Source organism: Lipophrys pholis (assembly GCF_963383615.2).
Source record: "Lipophrys pholis genome assembly, chromosome: 19".
NCBI lineage: Eukaryota > Metazoa > Chordata > Actinopteri > Blenniiformes > Blenniidae > Lipophrys > Lipophrys pholis.
The window spans coordinates 19329450-19350091 of record NC_137647.1 but is presented as its reverse complement, the minus strand read 5'-3'; the positions used below and the strand labels follow the sequence as shown (position 1 = coordinate 19350091).

At 43.8% G+C, this 20642-nt stretch overlaps 3 protein-coding genes across 7 annotated transcripts; 2 read left to right on the top strand and 1 right to left on the bottom strand.

Moving 5' to 3' along the window:
- Nucleotides 1-947: 947 nt before the first annotated feature.
- asb16 (ankyrin repeat and SOCS box containing 16) lies at nt 948-7621 on the top strand. 2 transcript variants are annotated; one of them, XM_080487303.1, is made up of 7 exons: nt 991-1132; nt 1235-1606; nt 1688-1955; nt 4169-4577; nt 4675-4758; nt 5626-5736; nt 5841-7621. In XM_080487303.1, the coding sequence occupies exons 2-7, from the start codon at nt 1270-1272 to the stop codon at nt 6024-6026; spliced, it is 1395 nt and encodes a 464-aa protein (XP_080343429.1). In that variant the 5' UTR covers nt 991-1132; nt 1235-1269; the 3' UTR covers nt 6027-7621. The 2 variants fall into 2 exon arrangements, with proteins under 2 accessions (XP_080343428.1, XP_080343429.1); XM_080487302.1 differs by having other exon boundaries at nt 948-1606.
- A 108-nt stretch (nt 7622-7729) lies between these two features.
- Nucleotides 7730-11729, top strand: tmub2 (transmembrane and ubiquitin-like domain containing 2). The gene is made up of 3 exons (XM_080487825.1): nt 7730-7839; nt 9459-10084; nt 10907-11729. The coding sequence occupies exons 2-3, from the start codon at nt 9474-9476 to the stop codon at nt 11286-11288; spliced, it is 993 nt and encodes a 330-aa protein (XP_080343951.1). The 5' UTR covers nt 7730-7839; nt 9459-9473; the 3' UTR covers nt 11289-11729.
- Nucleotides 11730-13940: 2211 nt separating this feature from the next.
- On the bottom strand, nt 13941-20172 carry atxn7l3a (ataxin 7 like 3a). Of its 4 annotated transcripts, none has more exons than XM_080487499.1 (14): nt 19958-20172; nt 19078-19114; nt 18879-18978; nt 18613-18745; nt 18327-18498; nt 18133-18230; nt 18035-18057; nt 17910-17955; nt 16769-16806; nt 16621-16689; nt 16495-16538; nt 15846-15917; nt 14397-14533; nt 13941-14319 (listed from the first exon to the last, which is right to left on the bottom strand). In XM_080487499.1, exons 3-14 carry the CDS (start codon nt 18927-18929, stop codon nt 14066-14068), a joined length of 1137 nt encoding a protein of 378 aa, XP_080343625.1. In that variant the 5' UTR covers nt 18930-18978; nt 19078-19114; nt 19958-20172; the 3' UTR covers nt 13941-14065. The 4 variants fall into 4 exon arrangements, with proteins under 4 accessions (XP_080343625.1, XP_080343627.1, XP_080343626.1 ...); XM_080487501.1 differs by having other exon boundaries at nt 19078-19107; nt 19964-20090; XM_080487500.1 differs by having other exon boundaries at nt 19078-19107; nt 19958-20059.
- Between the last annotated feature and the right edge of the window lie 470 nt (nt 20173-20642).

Genomic DNA, 20642 nt, shown 5'->3' with positions numbered 1-20642 from the left:
TTTCCCACATATACAATGTAATCAAAGAGGAAATTTCAACTTTCACTTTAACACAGGCTTCAGCTGATTAGAATCTCATCCATCCATCTTCTATACCATTTAATCCAGTTCAGGGTCACAGAGCGCTGAAGCCAATCCCAGCTGGACGAGGGCAGGACAGACCCTGGACGGGTCACCAGTCCATCTCAGGGCAAATACAGAAACACACACACACACACTCGCACCTATGGGCAATTTAGGGTCACCAATTAACCTCATATACATGTTTTTGGACTGTGGAAGGAATGTGGAGCAGCCACCCATGGGAAGAACATGCAAACCCCACACAGAAAGTATCACATTCCTGCCATTCTTGCTCGATTCACTGCTCCACTGTGCGGTCCCAGTTCAATCTGGGATTCCGAAAAATATAAAGAAGACTCTAACCAGCCCCACGAGCCTGCACAGGATTAAGTAGTATAGAAGATGGCTGGATGGACTTGAACCAGCAAACATAAAGAGCAAACATTCTCAGGAAATCTCCAAATGTCAAGAAAATTTGTTGTAAAAAAAAAAAAAAAAAAACTCTATTTGTAAATAAATTGTAGCATTATAATCACATGAAAAAAAATATTTTAAGACAAATTGAAGGAAACTTTCCGGATAGATGGATAAACACCATTATTTTCCATTTATATATGAGAAAATCAGATGGATCTCATTATATCTGGACTAAAAAAAACCTCTCAAAATGTGATGACGTTTGACTGGATTTCAGTGAAAGCCCATTGAGTACTATTATATCATAATATGAAGTGTTTATTCACCCCAAATGCTTTGTGTTTGTTCATGTTATTTGCATTTTCAGGTAAGATTCCTAAACATGGTTACCATTTCTTTCTTCTCTGCTCTGTTTAACTGTCATGAGTCTGAACGCTGGGTCAGTACTGCCATCTAGTGGCCTCTGTGCACGAGACAAGTATCAGCTTGCATTCTGATCTATTAATAACCAGAGCAGACCTAAACTAGTGTTTGAGCAACAATCTTGTGACACGCTGTTCACAAAGAGAGGGCATTCAATGTTCAAGTCTCCACACAAAAGCTTCATTTCAGAAGGCTTTCGGATTCCTTTGACTCAAGGATCCAGTTGAGGGTGAGTAAAAACCTGCAGGTTCACATTTTCAGTGAGCAGTGGAGCACAGCATGGCCTCTGAAGCAGTGGTGAGGTTACTGTATTGATTTCTCCTCACATTAGCCAGTCAGATGGCGTGAAATCATTTGTCAGGAGCCATGTCGAAGGAGACATTTGTATTCACCTCTACGTCGCTGCGAGCTCTCAGACTAGAGCAGGAGCTTCAGGAGTGGGAGGATGCACGCCGAGCTCTGGCTCACAGGAGGACCATGACCCGCGCCCCGCTGCCCCGGGCCCCCAGGCCTCCGCCTCGGCAGCAACGGCTCCAGGAGGTCCGGGCCCCTCCGCCCCAGGTCCGGTGCAGAGACCCGACCGTCCACAACACCTTCATGTGTGGGGACATGAGAGGAGTGTACACCGTGCTGAGGGACCCCGGCATGGTCAACGCCCTGATGGAGACCGTGCAGGAGGAGATGGTGTGGACCCCAGAGATGGGTATGACCCCCCCCCACCCCCACCAGTATCTCAGCTTCATCTCACACAGATTACTAATACCTGCCGTCCTCTCTCTGTCAGGCATGTGGACGCTGAGCTCCAAGGTGAAGCAGACCTCGGCTCTGCGTCTGGCTGCAGGCGGGGGCCACGCCGGCTGTGTAGAGGAGCTGCTGTTCCGTGGGGCCGAGGTCAACGCCGACCCCGGAGGAAGCACGGCCCTCCACGACGCCTGCGTGGGCGGCCACTCAGTCTGCGTCCAGCTGCTGCTCGCCCACGGTGCCGAGGCCGACCTGCTGGCTGCAGACGGCTGCGCTCCGCTGCACCTCTGCACCTCTGCGCCGTCCATCCAGTGAGTTCACCGGAAGACAAGCCCACACACTACTTAGTCTTAGTCACGCTCAATGCAACATTCATCATGTGCACAAGCTTTTTCTTCACCATACTATGTCATTTCTAAAGTTACAAGACAGTTTGCAAGGTCTGTGAGACGATTGAAACAATTATACAGTCAAAAAAACAATCAGACCCACATGTGGCTCTTTTGGCCCTTCTGTAGTGGCTCCTTCAACCTTTCTTACAACTATAAACATTTTATTTGTTTTCATTTTAATTATGCACACAACATCATTTTTCAAAGGACTTTTAACTTTGGGCTAAAAAGGGCTTTGTAGAAAAGCACAAAAATGGCTAAAATGAAGGAGAATGGCTAAAACAACAAAAAATAGGAGGAAAAAAAAGCTAAAACAGCTGTAGAAAAAAATACCCAACTAAAATGACAAGGAGCCAAAATGTCAAAATGAAAAAGAAGGTTGAAACCGATAAAAATAGGTTCATAAAAAGCTGAAAACTGTTTTCTCTTCAAAAGTTCCCTGAAATGACTGAGTTGTATTCAGCACAATATAAATAAAGTTGAATTGAATTGAATTTGTAATGAAGCGCTTACCGTCCTCTATTGTAAATTTAAACTTCACGAATGCAACCGTTTGTGTTCATACATCAAAATTATATGTGAAACTTTAAGAGTTCGGTTCGCCTCATTCTAAAGGTTAAATGTGTTTTGTGGCGCCAGTTAAATTAGATTTGGTGAGAAAACAAATCACAAAAATGGTTCTTTTGGTGATACAAGGTTGAAAATAGATGAGAAAGGAGGATGGGAGTAAGAATATGGATGTTTCTGTCCACGTTACAGACTTTTAAAAACCACCGCCGACAAACACAAACAGCTGCAAATGACCTCAGAGTATGCTTTGGTGAACTATAACATTCAGTCCCCAGAGATTTTACTCCATGCTGACATGGCAGCTTCACAAAGTAGCTGCAGATGCGTCAGAATCTCCCGTTCCACCGTATCCAGGTCGACATGTGCCGGTTGTTTCAATCCAGTGAATTCATTGTGTTCAAGAAAGTCATTTCAGATGTTGGGAGCGCGGTGACATTATGCTTTACATTCTGTCGGAAGCAGATGAGAGTGTGCAGTCTGTCGGACGCCATCGCACCAGTCTGAACTAGTTTGTCTCCACGACCTTCGGGACGTGGCAGCAGACTCATCAGACCAGGTCACATTTTCACATTTTCTCGGAATCTTCTATTGTCCAGTTTAGATGAGCCCGTGTGCAGTTTCTGCAGGGTTTTTTTTAGCAGGTGGGCGAATGCTTGGAGGTTGTTTTTTTGTTTTGTTTTTTTTAAAAGCCTTTCTGTCGTCTCCAGCCACTCTGACCATGCTGCTCTGACCCCTGACATCAATAACACATTTTCACCCTCACTGGACTTTTTTCATCATTCTATGGAAACCAGAATTCAGCAGTTTGCGCAGCGACCATGTTTCTCTATTCACACGCTCAGTTCGAACGTGAGTGTGTTGAGTGTTTGGGACCCGCGTTCAAATCCCAGTTGCAGCATTTCTAAAAGAAAATGGAGAAACCTACCAAGCAAGTTACAGTGAAAAATTGTGGAGATCTGAGTGAAAACAGAGAAACTGAATAGACGTTTGACAGTAGTCTAACAAGGCACTGCTCGATGGAACCCACACGTCCTGTAGTCGTGGATCAGGTTACCTTGAAAGTTAAAGCCGACATAACTGACTATTTATCTTCAGTAATATTCACACAGAAGTCCAATTCCTCATACGAGTTAAAATCCAATCATTCAGTTCTTAATGTGCCTTAAGAGAAAATGGGAGAAGATGGAGAACAGACCCCGATGAGAGAAACTTCAATCCAAACCAGACTGCATATTCTGGAAAAGAGAAAAAAGTGGAGAAAAAAAACTCCCCTGCTGTCTACGAAATTTGTCTTGAGTACATCAAGAAGAATGCAGGAAGGATTTATGTGTAAAAAACAGATAAATAGTGAGGCTTTTAACAAATATTTCAATTCTGTAAGAAGATCATTGAACATTGATGAAGATAAAAAGGAACCGTAACTCAAAAATGTGTAAAATGTAATGATAATACGCCAAGAAGTTCACTAAATATCGACTTTGTGAAAGTTTTATCGCACAAAGCTCAGTTTTCGCAGTGTTGATGCATGCCTTGATGGCTGTTTCTGCTCTTTCCTCCCTAAGCTGTGCTCAGCTGCTTTTAGACGGGGGTGCAGAGGTCAACATGAGGACCGGGGAGTCCAGGCTGATGCCCCTGCACGTGGCCGCCCGGCGGGGCCTGGAGGAGCACGTGGCGCTCTTCCTCCGCCGCGGGGCGGACGTCCTGGCCACCAACCGGGAGGGCGAGACCCCCCTGAACGCCGCGTGCTCCGGGGCGGAGAGGCCGTCCGAGGCCGGACGATACCTGCGCGTGGTCCAGATGCTGCTGGAGGCCGGGGCCGACCCCCGGACGGCCGGGAGGAAGCAGCACACCCCGCTGCACAACGCCTGCTCCAACTGCTGCCACCGCATCGTGGACATCCTCCTGCAGCACGGAGCCCAGGCCCGGGCTGAGAACTGTGCAGGATACACACCCATGGACTGCCTGCTGCAGGTCGGAGACAGAGTCATTTAACCTTTATTCAATCCCGATGTATTTTATTCTTGGGTACAGACATAGAAATAAATCTTTTTCTGTTTGGAATCAAAAGGTGGTGGAGGAGTACCTGGATCAGCAGCCTGAAGAGATAGCCCGATCGCTTCTGAACCACGGAGCCGCCAACGTTTCACCCGAGGTTTGTGAAGAGAGACTTATTGGAAGGACACTGAGGTTAAACAACAGTCTGGATATGACGCCTAATAAGGAAGAGTAATGGGGAAAAACATCGGAAGCCCACTGAGCTTCAACACGAAGCATTTAGAACCAAAGTTGTAAAGCCGCTATAGCTGTAGCTGGACAATAACAACAATGGTTCCTCCAGAGTGTCATGACTCCCGGTCCATATTCTCCTGGGACTGGGTAGTTTAATTGTTGAGTCTCCCATAATAACAATCAAACTTTGCATACAAATGTGCAATAATCCTGCTGTCCAATCAGCACGTTGATATGCCGCCTGTCATGTGGACGGATTATCTCAAGTGCTCACTAACACACATTTAGGCCAATATGTCAACAATATTTGAGAGAAATAGGCATTTTGCTTACATAGAATTTTGTTGCATTTTGTGGCGAACATCTAAATTCTGAGTTGAGGCAGTTTTGTGAAGAAGTATTTTTTTCTATGTACGTATATCAAAGTTACGTCATTTAATATACAGTATCTTCTTTATTTTAGGAATCAGGTGATTGTGATTGTTTGTATTTCTTCTTCTTTTTGGGTTATTCTTCACAACATTAGTGTTTCTATGCAGGTTTGTGAAATTAAATCAAGCTCCTATTAAATACACATAATGTGCCCAATTCACCAAGAGTACCTGCGGTGATTAAATACAATAACATAATGTTTTGTTTTTAAGGGACGTTGGAACAGTCAGGGAGTCTGATGTTATCTTTTCTAGCCAGAATTCAGATTCATGTGAAGTAAAAACATGTTTTTAAATTCATGTCTTGCCTGAATCCAGCGTGAGGCGGATACATTAGTGTCAGACTGTGTTCTCTGCAGATGCTGAAGCAGTGTGTCCTCTCTCCTGCCACTCTGGAGGTGATGCTGAACTCGTACACTTCCGTCCCTCCCTGTGAGTGGCTGGACTCTCTGCCTGCTGAGCCAAACGAGGTGAGTCCCCCCGTCCCCCCGTCCCCCCCGTGGTGCTGAAAGCCGCCTCTCCTTCGCCTGTGACGTCGGTGTTGTCCCTTCTCCTCCACCTCCCTCTGCTGCAGGAGCACCGGGCCTTTTTCCACTTGGTGCGTCGGCGGAGGGCTCAGCTCCGCTCCCTGCAGCATCTGTGCCGCTGTGCCTTACGTCAGCACCTAGGAGGCCGCTGTCACGCCGCCGTCAGCAAACTGGACATTCCCGGCTCGGTGAGGGACTACCTGCTGCTGTGCAATGACGGATCACTGCACTGACGCCGCATCCAGCACGGAGCCTCCTCACAATCGCCGTCGAGGATTTATCTCAGAATCCTTTAAACCAACACTTGTTTTGTCAACTTGAAATACTTGAACCGTGATCCAGTCGATCTAAGGACGATGAATTAAACATGTCACGCACTTTCACTGACTGATCGTTCATATTTATAGGTGAGTTTAGTTTAGTTCAGACGTGAAGTGGGAGTTTGAAAAAAGGCTGTTGAGTTTATTCTAACCCATAAAAAGTGAGGGGCGGATAGAAAGCTCTGCCTCCAACAGCAGAAAACAAAGTACTAATGATGTGAAAATCCAGTAAAATCAATTAAATTCAACAGGGGAATCTCAACTACATGTTAAGCTATTTTAAAAGGGTTAATTGATTGCTGATGACTGAACAAATGGCATGAGTATTGATCTTATTGGGGCTTCAATTCTCAAAAGTTCAAATCCATGGTCTGATCAGGCTGATTTGTTTCGACTTTGACCTCTCGTCAGCAGGTTCTGGGCTCAGTAGTCTAGTAACAAATCACAAGTTTGTGATTTGAGGAGGTTCAGCTTCTTTTGGCCGGTAAAAGCTGCAAAAAATGTAAATGTGCAGACCCTGTAAGTCTCCTACAACACAGTAGAGTCTGCAGTGATGATTTTCTACTCTCTGAACCACCTCTCACGCTCATGTTCACACAACAGCCACATTGCTCGTTACACACCTTATCTGTAAAACAACTCATGTTGAACTTGTCAAACTCAAAATCCCTGATGAAAGAGAACAATGTAAGGGAAGGACAAATTATTTCTATCACACCATTCAGACACAATGCAAAGCACAGTGCTTTTCAAAGAAATAAAGTGATTAAGTAAGACATGAAAAGAAAAATAAAGTTTTTTTTAAGACAAAAGGAATAAAATAAGTCAAATCTATCTTTAATGGAAACCTTCAGCAAATAATAGTGTTTTGAATTTGACAGAAGTGAATGTGTCAGCAGGAAGTTTGTTCCACAGGTGAGGAGTGCTTCACTTTGTTTTCTTCTGACTCTGGGAACATTTAGTAAACCTCTTCCTGAAGACCTCGGGGATCTGGATGCTTCATATTCTACTAATATATCTGAGATATATTTAGGACCGAGACAATTCAAAGCTTTTTAGGCTAGAAGTCAGATTTTGAAGTCAATCCTTTGACACTCAGGCAGCCAGTGCAGAGACTACAGCTCAGGTGGAAAGTGCTCCAACCTTTCTGTGTTGGTGAGGACTCTGGATGAGCTGCAGCGGTCGAACAGGTTTTTACTGAGAACTTTAAACACACCATTACAATAATCCAGACTAATGAAAATAAATGCAGGTTTCCCTGAATCAGAAATCGTTTAACGCTTGCAATGATATTTCGATGTTGGTCGGATTATTTTGTTATTGTCTTAATGTGGTTGTTGTATTTCAGGTCTGGGTCCTTTTGTCTGTGGGGCGAAATTAAATATTTAATGGTATGTCAACTGTAATTCAGCTGTACATAAGTGTAAAAGAATTAAATTTGATTGTGAAGGTAGAAATGTTGCAAAAGTAAAAGATATATGCAAAATAAATAAAGATCCCAAACTGTGTAAGTTATTCTTGTTGCGATTACATGAATTATCAGTGTGTTCTCATGTCTGACAGTAAAGCCGGCGTGAGCCGTCCCGGGAAACAAGCGCGCCTTACGTGATGACGTCACGCCCCCCTGTGTTTATTATGTCTGAGTGTTGTTTTTTTTTTTTTTTTCTATCTGACTGACTAGCATCGAGCCTCCTCTTCAAAGATGGTCTGACTTCACACCCGGCAGGTACGTTCACTCGTAATAAACACACTTCTGGACATTCACAAGATGTCTGTGTTCAACCCCGAGACGTTTTTGAGGCAAAAACAAGCCGAAGATGATCCGTAAACAGCCCGAAGGTCAGCTAGCTGCGGAGCTAAGTTAGCATCGTCAACATTAACCTTGATTTAAGAAGTGAAACGTACAACAGGTTGTTTTTCCCCCCCTAACTGATAAAGTAAAGAAGAAGACTCTAATATCGAGGTTAAGAAACATGACAGCAGCAAGCAGGGCTGACACGGCTCTGAAAAGCCGGATGTTTGAAGTTAGCTTCACAGCTGTTAGCTGCTGCAGACTTTTATGTTAATTATCCTGAATGACACTAAAAGCGGTCATGTCATGTGTAACTATTATATGTGATATATCTTTTACTAACTATATTTGTCATCTCAACGTTTCACCCCATGTTGCCACTGCTGTCATGGAGATAATCGGGTTAAATCCTGCTGATAATCATGTGTAAAAGGATATATATGATGTGCAAGTACTTTTAACATTCAGTTATTATCGTATAGTTACTGCTTCGTGGGCTGTGACACACTAGACTCTTTGACACGTTGTTAAATAGATTGATAAGTTGTGGCCATCATTTTCAGAATTTTCTTGAAAATGAATTGATATTATATGACACGACTAATAAAAGGACTATCTTGTCTTCCCTGAGACCCGAGACAAGACTTTGAATGGCCGAGGCCGAGTCGAGATTAAAGCCAGAACATCCCAAGACCAAGACCAATGCCCGCTGCACACTGGGAGATGTTTGTTGGCCCAAATGAAAGATAACAACTGTGAGACAATCATTGGTCTTGGCTCTAAATCGGTGGTCCTACGTCGCACTGTGAGACCGGTTCAAGGATTTCTCTCCAAACACATGAATGCCACAAGGGCGAGGGCTCCGTTCATGTTCTGTTAGTGCCTTTGTTGTGAATGTGTGACTGTTCATCTTGCGGATTAATCGTTTAATCTGCCCTCAGCAGACTTCATGTCGTGGCCCAAAGTTAATTAGCTTCATGTCGCACAGTGTAGGCAGCTGTAAACTTATAAGATTGTTGAAAATCAACTGGACGTTGATACGAACATGTGATATGCGTCATCAAGGTGTAAATGGTGTCAGACTCTGCCACAGTGTGGGAGTTTGTACAGTTCTTTCCCGACCCACGACAGTATGAAGAATATGATTTGAAAGATGATTGCAGATTATGATAAAATACCTCCTGTTAGACCACATCTTAGTTTTTAGGAAAGGTTCTGCCAAAGCTGTTGATTATTTGTCATGAATTCATTTTGAAAATACTTTCTAGTTGCTCATATTTAAAGATCTTTTGACAATTTGTGTCTGTTATTCACAGCATGATAACTTATATGATGCCTGGTGTCAGGTGAACATGTGATATGCAACAGCATTATCGTGATGACTGGATTTGTGATCAATACATACAGTAAAGTAGGTGAAGGTAATGTCCGAGTGGGCGTCGGCTCCAGAGTGTGATGAGTATCCAGAGCATGACTTTGTCACCGTTCAATCCGTCTGTCACGACATGCATACTGTGTGTTTTGATAACAATCACTTTGCGACATATCTCCAGGTTTGGAGGACAGAGATGGCGGTGTGTGCACTGACCATGCTGGACGGGATGGAGGACGAGGTGACGGCGGCGGGCGGCGTCCTGCTCCTGGTCCTGGCGCTCGTCCTGGCCTGGCTCTCCACCCACGTGGCCGAGCGCGGCGACCACATCCTGGGCACCATCCTCACTGTGGGCGCTCACGCCTCCCTGATCGGACTGGGGGGCCACGACAGCTACGGCGGCGCGTCCGCCGGCGCTGACGCCCCCGAGCAGCAGGCCACTCCGCCGTCGCAGGAGAACAAGCCGGATGACGGAGGTGGCGGCGGAGGAGAGACCACGGCGGAGAGAGGGGAGAGTGAGGGGACGGGGGAGGGTGCCGAGGGGGTTTGGACAGATCTGCTGCTGGACATTCAGAGCAAACAGCCCCCGACTCGGAGGCCGCAGGCATCTGACGGAGAGGAGGAAGACCTCGACGACGACGAGGAAGACGAGGAGGAGTTGGAGAAAGTAAAAGAGGCTATAAAGCCCAGCGCCGGCCCCCCCACCATCAGCACCGCCACGCCCATCTCTGTACGCCTCAAGTTTTTAAACGACACTGAGGAGGTGGCCGTCGTGGAGCAACAAGACACAGTGGCAGCGCTGAAAAGGTTTGGTAACAGCCAACAAACTACTGACACAATATAAGTTAAATATAGAGCAGCTAACAATAGAGGGGGGAACATCAAAAAGTGTCAGTGTATGTAGATGATGTCCTCTTGTATCTGTTGAGCCCAAAACAATAGAAATACATTGTACACAGCTACACCAGGGGTGTCACGTTTTAGTTCATATACCACAAATGGCTCAATTGAATCTAGAATTATTGCTATGAACCCACTACCTTGACATTGCGAGTCTCATGCTCTACCAACTGAGCTAGCCGGGGGCTATTGCTATCACATTTGACTTTAAACTTGGTTTTGTTGTGGCAAAGAGTATACGAGATGAAAATGTCTATGTTCTCACAAGACCAAACAATTATGAGCAAAAATGACTAAAATCTCGACTTAAAGCCGATTTTAATTCAACCTTCTGTCGCAAAATACAGTGAAATGTTAAAAAAAAACGTCTCCTGGAGCTGTTGCATTATGGGTCTTTTTATAAACTGTCCCTGACAGCCTGGCTTTGAGGCTAATTCTAGTTGGCTATCTTCCTTCATGGCAGCATCGGCGATATCTCGGCTCGGTTGTCAGTGTTGTGTCTGCTAGACTTTTAGATTTGTTAAAAAAAAAAATCCATGTTCTATTTGCTCGGTGGTTTTGGGCCTTATGTCTGAAACCACTAAATCCAGTGCAGTGGTGTCAAGGATGAGTTGAATGTCAGGATACATAACTAGTATTGTGTACCTTCGTTTTACTTATAGATGTCTTCTTCATTCTTCAAGCATCCTTACCTGGGCTTAATTTCCCGTTCTAATCTCTTCTCTCCAGTAAATGTTTCTCGGGCCGGGAGCAGCAGATTAAGTTAATCTTCCAGGGCCAGCTGCTGCAGGACCCCAAGAGGACGCTGCAGTCGCTGCACATCACGGACAACAGCGTGATCCACTGCCACGTGTCCCAGACCCTGCAGGAGGCCGTCCCCGAGGATGGGGCGCAGCCCGCCGCCGCCGCCACGGCGCCCGGGGGGTTCAGGGCGGCCGGCATGGCCATCAGCACCAGCAGCATGGTGGTGCCCGTGTTCGTGGTGATCCTGGCAGTGGTGTGGTACTTCCGCATCAACTACCGGCAGTTCTTCACGGCGCCTGCGACCATCTCCCTGGTGGGAGTCACTGTGTTCTTCAGCTTCCTGATATTCGGGATGCACAGCCGCTGAAAAAAAGGCGCCGACCGGGCTGCGCCGTAGAGTTAAATAGGCGCTTTCTCTCAATCCGACTCGATGTTGTAATCCGCCGGCTTGATCTCATTGTGGTCTGCCATGCTTTCCTCCGCGTTTCTTCTTTTTCAAAAAGCACAAAAATGAGAATTCCCCCCCCCCCCAAGAAAACCCCCCGTGGAACCACTCGCTGCTGTGCTGCGTCACTTTGACTCATACTTCAACTTCTCTGTAAGCAAAGGCAACTGTTCACCTGCAAGACTGTGGCTGTGTAGGGATAGGCTCATTTAAACAATCAGCCCCGGAAATTTGTTTGTTTTTTTAAAAAGATAAATGTTGTAAATATGTTGTCTATTTTATGTACAGAAATGATAGAAAGAATCAGGTGAACCGTGCTGGACTGCTCCGGGTTCAAAATAAAAGCATTTTAAAGCAAACAGCTTTCAGTGTTGGTCTACTTTCATTTTTTTTGGTGTGAAATTATCACTCCTATTGAAGGCTGGGACAGATGTTGTCTTGAATTTTGCTCAATAAAAATCATGTCTTGATTATTATCTAAAAAGTAGTTTAAACCATTTTTATGAGCCATTGTTGCTCTGTTACCTTTTCTCAGTTTTTCCATTGAGCCACAGAGTAAATAAAAACCAGCCTTTTTTTTTTTTTTTTTTAAAGGTGCTCGATAAAACTGATAATGTCTAATTGGCTAATAATGTGAAATATTTGAACATTTTAAATGTATTAAAGTCAATAAAGAGTAAATATTACTTGATTGTGGATTTCCCTGGGAGCCACTCAAGCAGAGCTAAAGGACCAGAAATGGCCTTATGACGCTGTAAAAGCTCATTTCAGGTGTGAATTTAACAGTTTTCTTAAGCCTGAATCACAAAACAATGTCATTTTAGCAATCAGATACTCCATATTTGTTTTTGGTTTTTTTTGTTAAAACATTTCCACTTTCTCCCCTCCATTAAAACTGATCAACCAATCAACATTTAAAGCAAATGTGAAATAATTGACAAACTCTTGAGTGAAGAAAGGGAGATTTGTGAAGCTCACCAGTGATGTCTTGACAAGCCTTTTTATTCCTTCGTCATGATTGACTGTACAATACCCAACGAATGTGGCGACGCTACGATGAGTTCAAACTCTAAAACACACTAAGAAGTAAATAATGTGACGCTCGAGGTTTAACAGCAGATTTCACTGGATGTGGCTTCACAACTTCTCTGGTAATGTGGGATGATGCCTACAAGCAGAATGGGAGGGAAAATACAGCAGGCGAGCTTTGTACAAAGAAACAACAGTTACTAATGGTACATTATTCTTTTTTTGTTTGTTTTTTAACTCCCGATTTACAAACACACAATATGTGTCCCCCCCCCGCCCCCCAAAAAAAGCCTACTGGCTCATCAAAATATCAAAATCTGCACATTAATGATGTACACATCACCACAAAGGCAGCGACAAATACAAACTTAAATATATTCTGGATGTAAACAAAGTTAAATACGTCAAAATGGCACACACACTTTCACAACAAAAACGACGACAAAAAGTCACATTCTAGGATGCATAGTTCTGTGAAAATGGAAATGAACACGCGTCGATACACACACACACACACACACGCGCGCACGCACACATCCATGAACGAAGCGATATCATCTGCACTGAAAGAAACCCATCACCCATCACACACACACACACACACACACACACACACACACACACACACACACACACACACACACTGTGCAATACGATGCGAGAATTAAAGAGCCACTGATGAGTCTGGTCGACTTCGAGTTTAGAAAGAGAGTCGAGTTACAAAGAGGCCGCGGATGTCGGAGTAGCTGAAGAGCAGCCACGCTTGACTCCAATTTCAGACGTAAACAACAGAAATGCTTCTTTTGTTTTAGACTAGATAGAACATCAACCCTATGGACATTTAGTATAAAGACAAAAAGAAAATGGGGTCATTTTGTAGATTTTGGCTGTAAACGCATTTCATCAGGAGGACAAGTGTTTCCTATTTTTAAGGCGTCTATTAAACATAATGTGCACTCTAACGAGATTCAAACAGCTCCCATATTAATTTCATCTTTACAGAGGGAATAAGCTTACTTTATGAAAATTCAAAAGGTACAGCTCACGTCTTATATATGTTTTTCTTTCGCATCCGGCATCAGGTTGAATATTAAAACAGCAGAAATTGTTTCAAATACAAAAACCGACTAAATTCTACAGACTGCACCTTTAAACACCAAGTCAATAATAAACTGAATGTGAGTTCTGTCTTATTTTCTCCCAGAGCTGCTGTAATGATTTACATCAGACCGTTGAGGGGACATCTGCTCACACAGTGGACGTAATGAATTTTAAAATAGCGCTTCCGTTCCACATCGAGTCCGATGTGTCGCAGCTGCACGCGGGGTGTGAAAAATTGACGTCTTCAAAACGACGGAGACGAGGCGAGATTCTTTGTTGAGCCGTCGACACTTTCGATATTTTATACCCTGTTTGTGAGCTATGAGCTTGGTCATAATACACTACAATACTCGCTTAAACAAACAAACAAACAAACCAAAAAAACAAAAAGCTATCAAAACTTTAATTTCACTCGTTTTCTCGTCTTTGGTCCAGATCAGGAAGGTGGACGTCTTGAAGAACTTGACTGACCATGATTTTTGACGTTTTTTACAATAAGAGCCTTTTTTTTTTGGTCAAAACTAAAACGCACATTTAAAAAAAGAAAAAGGAATGTGAGAGAGGAGAAACTAGTTTAAGTCGTCGTAGATGTTTGAAATGGAAGGTGCTGGGAGTTTGGGCCTCTTCTTTTTGCTCATTAAATTGACATTATTCTGAGAGGTGCTGCTGCCGATCGTCACACTTCCTCCTCCCCCTCCCCCTCCTCCTCCACCTCCTCCTGCTGCTGCCCCTCCTCCTCCTCCTCCTCCAGCAGCTCCAACCGTCAAACCAAGAGAAGGCCTCTTCTTCTTCTTCGGCCTCCTTGAATCTGAGTGATTGGTGCCTGCGAGAGAAACGGATCGGGTCTTGAATCAAACTCTGGTCCTGCGCGGCGCAGGATGTGCGGCGGCCTCTCCTTACTGGCTTTGGACGAGGCCGAGTCGGTGGGCGAGATGTCCGGCGAGTCCTCCCACTGCAGGCGGCTCATCAGGCTCTGCCCGTCCGCCATGTCGAAGCCGTCGTTCTCCACCGCGGTGTCGCCGTCGGGCAGCGCCGGCCTGTTACACCACACCCACAGACACAGGCACACACGCTTTGAGACCGACGGGGACGAGGCAGCTTAAACACACACACACACATGCAAGGTGTCCAGATTCTCCTCTTACAGCACAAAGTCACCACAGCTTTTGACCGGTAGAGGCTTGCTTGGCCTCAGTGAAGTCCGTCATAATAGCATATTATCTTTCCATAATACTCTTTTTTTTTTTTTAATTAATCCAACTCAGAACTATTCTCCAGTTGAACCCGTGGAGGACGCTTTTGTGAGTTCACAATTTTTGGCTCCAGGATTTAAGTATTTTAAAAAGTTCTACAGACACGGGGAGCAGAAATCTAATCTACGTTGTGCATTTTCTCACAACGCCAGAAAGATGTTTAAATGTGTAAATGTGCTGCTACAGTAGCAAGAAAAAAAACATGTGATTTCTGCATTAATCAGTCATATATTGCGATCAGATCGACTCCATCTAAAAGACGATATAAACTGGCTTCACGTCATGCTGTGTTGTAGATTATTATTTTATATATTTTTTTTAAATGGGAAATTAAAGAAATCCAAAGGTTTGTCAAACTTAAAAACACTGTAAATGCTAAAATAATAATAACTACATTTATATGGCACTTTTCAGAACAGTTGTTGCACAAATTGCTTAATCGTCTCTCGCGGTTTAATTCTGAGCCGCTATGTAACGAAATGAAGGATCGAAAATTGGAGTCGGAGCTGGAAAGAAATAGAACATCCCTCCTAAAAGAGTGTGACGAGTTTATCTGCAAAGAAAACTTCAGGTTTTAAAGTGTCACCTCTTGCAGAACACTATAATGAACTCTCTACATTGCAGCAGCTGCTGACTCACTCTGAAGACTGAACAGTAAAAACGTAAGTTATTTTTCTTCTGGCTGCAATCGACTGTTGGTTCTAACTATAAACAGCACCTCCTGGAGGTTGTTGGTTGTTGCAGTCACATTTTTTGCAGACAAAGTAGTTTTCTTCTCCGCGTGGTCGATTTAAGTATATTTTTGCTTCATTTTGGTCTCGATTATTCCTGCTTGAAGTTATTCCTGAGAAATAAATCACTTGTTGATATCTGATGATAAATGTTGATCTGTAAGCTGCAGCAGAAAGAGGAGGTGAACCTTCGTCATTGACGTTGCGGCTCCGGAACCATGGTCACCAAACACACACACACACACACACACACACACACACACTGCACACTGCACCAGCGGGCACCATGAGGGTGACAACACTAACTCCCATATGGCTTGTTAAAACACACTGGAGGGGTGAGGATGGGACGGGGGCACACTCACGCGGACGGCCCCAGGAGGAACACCCTGACGGCCCTCCTCTGTTCGTCCGTGTGCTGGGGACACCGCTGAGACCTGGTGGGACACAAGGTGGCATTACACATCCCCGACTCCCGGCCCGCCCACACCCACCGTGCAGCGTCGTGCACCAGCCCTGCCCTGCCTGCAGGGGGCGGTGGGACGGACTGCCGGGACACGGCCAGTGACCAATCGGATGGGGCGGAGTGCCGGTAGAGGTTATGAAAGGATGGACGTTGGTCATTGACGGTGTCCTCTACGGTCTCATGTATGTTTGCAGGTAGAATTTGGGATCAATCCAATCGCTGGTCCCGAGAGTTTTACTTGAGTTGCCACCTGTGTTCCCCTGAGTTAGTCCCAACACACATGATCGCTTTCATCAACTGAAGAACCGATCATGTTTCCACATTTCACTTGTGAGCGTGACTCTCAGCTCCCATCCAACATTTCTGAGTGTTTCACTATGGACGTCACTATGGGACATTAAAGACACCGAGCTCAGGATAGCATGGGGTTAATTCACACGGCGACGCCGACATCACGACAGAGCGCTACAATACCTGCGTCGCCCCGGCAAACGTGAGCCACACACAAGCAGCTGGACGGTCAGGGGAGGTTTGATCAGAGGAATTACCTGGTGCACATCTTCTTGGTGTGCTCGGAGATCACGCCGCATTGCTGCAGAAACAGGACACCGGTTTAGCGCATCGTTCTGCATCATTGAGAACGGCACCGTCAGGATTCGCATCAGCACGCTCACCGTTGTCAAAAGCGACCGGACTTCGTCCGGTCCCAACGTCTCATAGTTGATGCCAGAGTTGTAGTTGTACTGGAAGGACAAGAGAGAGTTAAAACCATGATCAGAACGTACGTGTGAAGTTCGCGAAAGGCCGTGGAGGATTCGTCACCTTGTAGGGCTCGGAGGGAACGCTGCTCCCGAGCTCACCTGGGGAAGCAGAGGAAAAATAATAAATCCAAAAAAAAAAAAAAAAAAGAAAAAAGAAATTTCTTTTGAAAAGAGTGGGAGGTATATCCAACAAAACAGATTCTGATAAATAAAATCCAGTTTTTGCATCTTTATGTTACCTTATTACTCACTGGACCTGTAAATCTCCAGGTCAGATTTGCAAAAAGATTCCGTATGAATAACTTAAAAGGAAATGAGATCTTTATGAAACTAAAGTTCAGGACAAAATTAAAGGAGCGTTGCATTTCTCTGCAAGGGGTCACATTAAGGGAACAATCTGAGCACGGATTGAAAAGAATGTAAAGCAAAAATATGATTTAAACATCTAATTAAAACAAGTATATTATTAAAATACAGTGAACTTTTCTAAAGTACCATAATGTCTTGGGGTTTTTTTTGTTTGTTTTTCTTTAGTGTTGTTTTCTGGTTTGTTTAATTTTATGCCTTATGAAAGACCAATTTGATATGAATGAGTGGCGGCGCTCGCGTCTCAATCCTCACAGACAGTTTGTTGTTATTGTTGTTTTCTCATGCTGTAATGAACTGATTATTGGTACAAAGTGGCAGATTATATATAAGATTATTCTTCCTTCTGCTCCTTTTCATTCAGAAGTTTGTAAACGTTTGTGTTAATATCAGATTTTTATTATCTTTTTTTAATGAATGGAATAAATAGAATAAAATACAATAAAATACTGACCAACTATATTTACAGAAGCAACCAATTGTAAGCCAAACATATCAAGTTCACCTTCTTCAAAACCGAATCAAAACACTCCAATGGCAGTTTAGTGAAGTGAAAACACATCATTTCTGCAGGTTTTTTCACCTCCTAAATGGTTTTGTATTTCTATGGCACAGCAGAAAATGATGTCGTTTTCATGTTCGGCCACTAGTGGGTACTGTCGGTTGATTTTGTAAGGAAGCCACACACACACACACAGGCGAACATTTGTGTGGACAGAACATGAAGTTTGATTACTATTCGGGGTGATGGTCAACTTTAAAATGACCAAGTCTCTACTTCCTGTCAATCAATAACCGGTATCCAGTCAACTTCATTAATTGGTTTTTTGACTCACCATTTTTGTGTTTCAGGGTTTTGGATCTTCTCGGGGAGTTCTGATTCTGCAGAACAAAGAAGTTTGGGTTCCTTCTATAACCGAAACGAGCTAAAAGATTCAGACGTAGAAATGGAGAAACATACCTTATCCGACTTTCTCTTCTTGGCTGCAAAACGGTTGCAAACACATTAGAATCAAGTCTTCTGCGTTAAATTGACAAAGAATGCAAACACACCCTCACCCTTTTTTTCTGCCCCGTACGACCAGTCATTGTCGTTAAGGTCGTCGTTGTCTTCCTGATCGCTCTCCGACTTGCTCATGTTGTTGTTGCTGGCCAGCCTGTTATAATGCGGAAGCAAAGTCACATCAGACACTGTGGCTGGACGTTTGTGCAACAGTTCCGATAGAGAGCCGAGTCTCTCCTCGGTGAACGACCTGCGGTTGGCGATGCGGCTGCTGTTGCGTCCCATCCCGAGACATTTCTCCAGGTGTGGAGCGAAGCGCGACGCCGCTATTAACCTTTTGCAGTTGGGACACTCGCACTCTTTGTTCTTCCACTGGTTGTACACCTGCCCAAAGATATCCACGCCTGGTTGGTCCACAATTTCTGGAAAAAGTTCAACAAATGGGACATTAACAGCTTAAAAACATGCAGAAAGGTACTTTTTTTTTTTTTTTTTTTTAAATAAACATAAGTATCAGAGGAAGTTGTGGCACCTACCAAACTCCTTCATGCTCTCTTGGTCGGTTTCATCTAAGAAGAAGTAGCCCTGCTTCACGGCGCGATGCACCTCGAAACACAGGCCCAAACAGGCATCTTCCACCAGCTCCGAGTAGATGTCATGGACCAAGGCCTGCAACAGCATACAACAGAAAACTAATCATTGGCGAAGAAGTGCAGATGTTCCTTTCGCTCCTTGATCTGACAAACAAACTTCATCGCCAACATCAGATGAATATCAAAAACTTTAGACGTCATTGGCTCACCTCCAGCTTGGTGTTGTCTGGGCCTGAGAGGAGCATATCCTCCATTTTCATTTGAAAATCTGTGTTGGAAATCTGGACGGCGCTGCTATAAGATGCTGGCCTGAGGATTTACAATATGCAGGACAAAATTAGAACACAGCCAGAGGTTCGCGGGACGGATTTAAGGCTGGGGAAATCATTCAAAGTCGAGAATACTCACTTTTACAGTGAATGTTTGCTGTAGATCTGCCTGTACGCTGGTGCAGAAGAGAAAAGATTCAATAAACCGACATGCTGATTGGAAGCCATCAAATTATAGATTGTGTATTACTGACAGCTATGTTTTAAGTAGTTAATCCTTTTAAGACAAGCAATTGTTGTTGTATTGTAAAAACTGTTGTTGGCTTTCGTTTCAATATATTGTTCAAGATGAGGATATCTACTTAAATGCCCTAGATTCATGGTATAATATCACTGTAGCATAATTAAAAAAAAAAAAAAATTTGATTTTCCATAAATTTCAGCCGAAAGCCATATATGCCTTTCTGCTTGTGGATGATTTTCAGAATTTGTTAAATGAAGCTTCAGGTCATATATTCACATGACCACTGTTTTGGAAATAGTCCCTTAATTCCAAGTTGGTGTGCCATATTAATGTGTTTTATGTGCTAATCTTTGAAAATGAAATGAAGATTATGACCAAATGTTTAATCACATTACTAAAAACGAGTGACAACAGGCGCATTTGGTGGATGTTCAGCAACTCAAAATAACACTTTATATCACAGGACAGTATTTCTTTAGAGAAATCCTGTAAGAAATAATCCAGTTTAGACACATTTAGAAGCTATAAACCATTTAAATGAGTCAGTTTTAAGCTACATAATGGTGCTAACCTGTTGGTAAAAATTTTACCTTTAAATACCTTCAAAATGTATCTCGGGATAATTTTAAGTGAGGGAAGTGTCTGTGTTTTCTTATTTGAGGTGCTATTACCTGAAATATTATGTTATTTTGTGGTTAAATGTGTTAAAATGACTATATTATAACCAAGCTAGCATAGCTTCACTTCCATCATAAACAACATCACCGGGTCGCACCGAAACCTTAGCCGGAGCCCGGCGGCAGTCTCTCCGAGGCGGGCGACATCTCCCAGCGGGACCTGGTGGAGGAAAGGTTCATGGAGAGAGCCGGTGTTCCGCAGCAGGCATGGTTTTTGGACGCGGGTAGAAAAGGAACGGAGCTCGATGAAGGTGTGGGTTAGCGCGAATGACGTTCACGACCCGCCCGGCCCGGAACAGCCGCTGAACAAAACAAATAGACCCACTTCCGCTTCTCACCTGCAGAATAAAATGAATGAAAGTGTTGCTTCATTTTTTTTAAATTGTTTTTCGTCATAATTTTTTGTCTGACTTCACATTGTTTGTTTGTTAATGAAAACAAAGAATTTGAACATTGACTCATTTGGATTAATAGTGGAGTGGAGAAATATTTCCTTTTTTTTCTAAACGGGTTTGCTTTTACTCTGTTGTGTTTCTTTATCTTTCTCTTGTTACGTACCCACATGTCCAAAAAAAAATCTTGTTTTATTCATCAAATATCCACTCATAACTTCTAGTTGCATATATATATATATATATATATATAAATAAATAAAAGAGCTGTATGCAGCAAGCATTAGGATTTTAGCTTGAAAGATCATGTACGTCCGGTTTTGGTGGAAACGTGACTTTTGTTTTTCCCGTTTCAGACGTGATTAATGGGCAGCAGATGGTTGGACGTTTT

Coding starts and splice junctions, on each gene's coding strand:
- atxn7l3a (XM_080487499.1), bottom strand. CDS start 18,929: ATGAAAATGGAGGATATGCTCCTCTCAGGCCCAGACAACACCAAGCTG. Junction 14,534..15,845: donor TTCCTCCTGGGGCCGTCCGC/GTGAGTGTGCCC, acceptor GTGGTGTAACAG/GCCGGCGCTGCCCGACGGCG. Junction 14,320..14,396: donor CTCGGCCTCGTCCAAAGCCA/GTAAGGAGAGGC, acceptor TTTCTCTCGCAG/GCACCAATCACTCAGATTCA.
- asb16 (XM_080487302.1), top strand. CDS start 1,270: ATGTCGAAGGAGACATTTGTATTCACCTCTACGTCGCTGCGAGCTCTC. Junction 1,956..4,168: donor ACCTCTGCGCCGTCCATCCA/GTGAGTTCACCG, acceptor TTCCTCCCTAAG/CTGTGCTCAGCTGCTTTTAG. Junction 4,759..5,625: donor CCGCCAACGTTTCACCCGAG/GTTTGTGAAGAG, acceptor TGTTCTCTGCAG/ATGCTGAAGCAGTGTGTCCT.
- tmub2 (XM_080487825.1), top strand. CDS start 9,474: ATGGCGGTGTGTGCACTGACCATGCTGGACGGGATGGAGGACGAGGTG. Junction 10,085..10,906: donor ACAGTGGCAGCGCTGAAAAG/GTTTGGTAACAG, acceptor TCTTCTCTCCAG/TAAATGTTTCTCGGGCCGGG.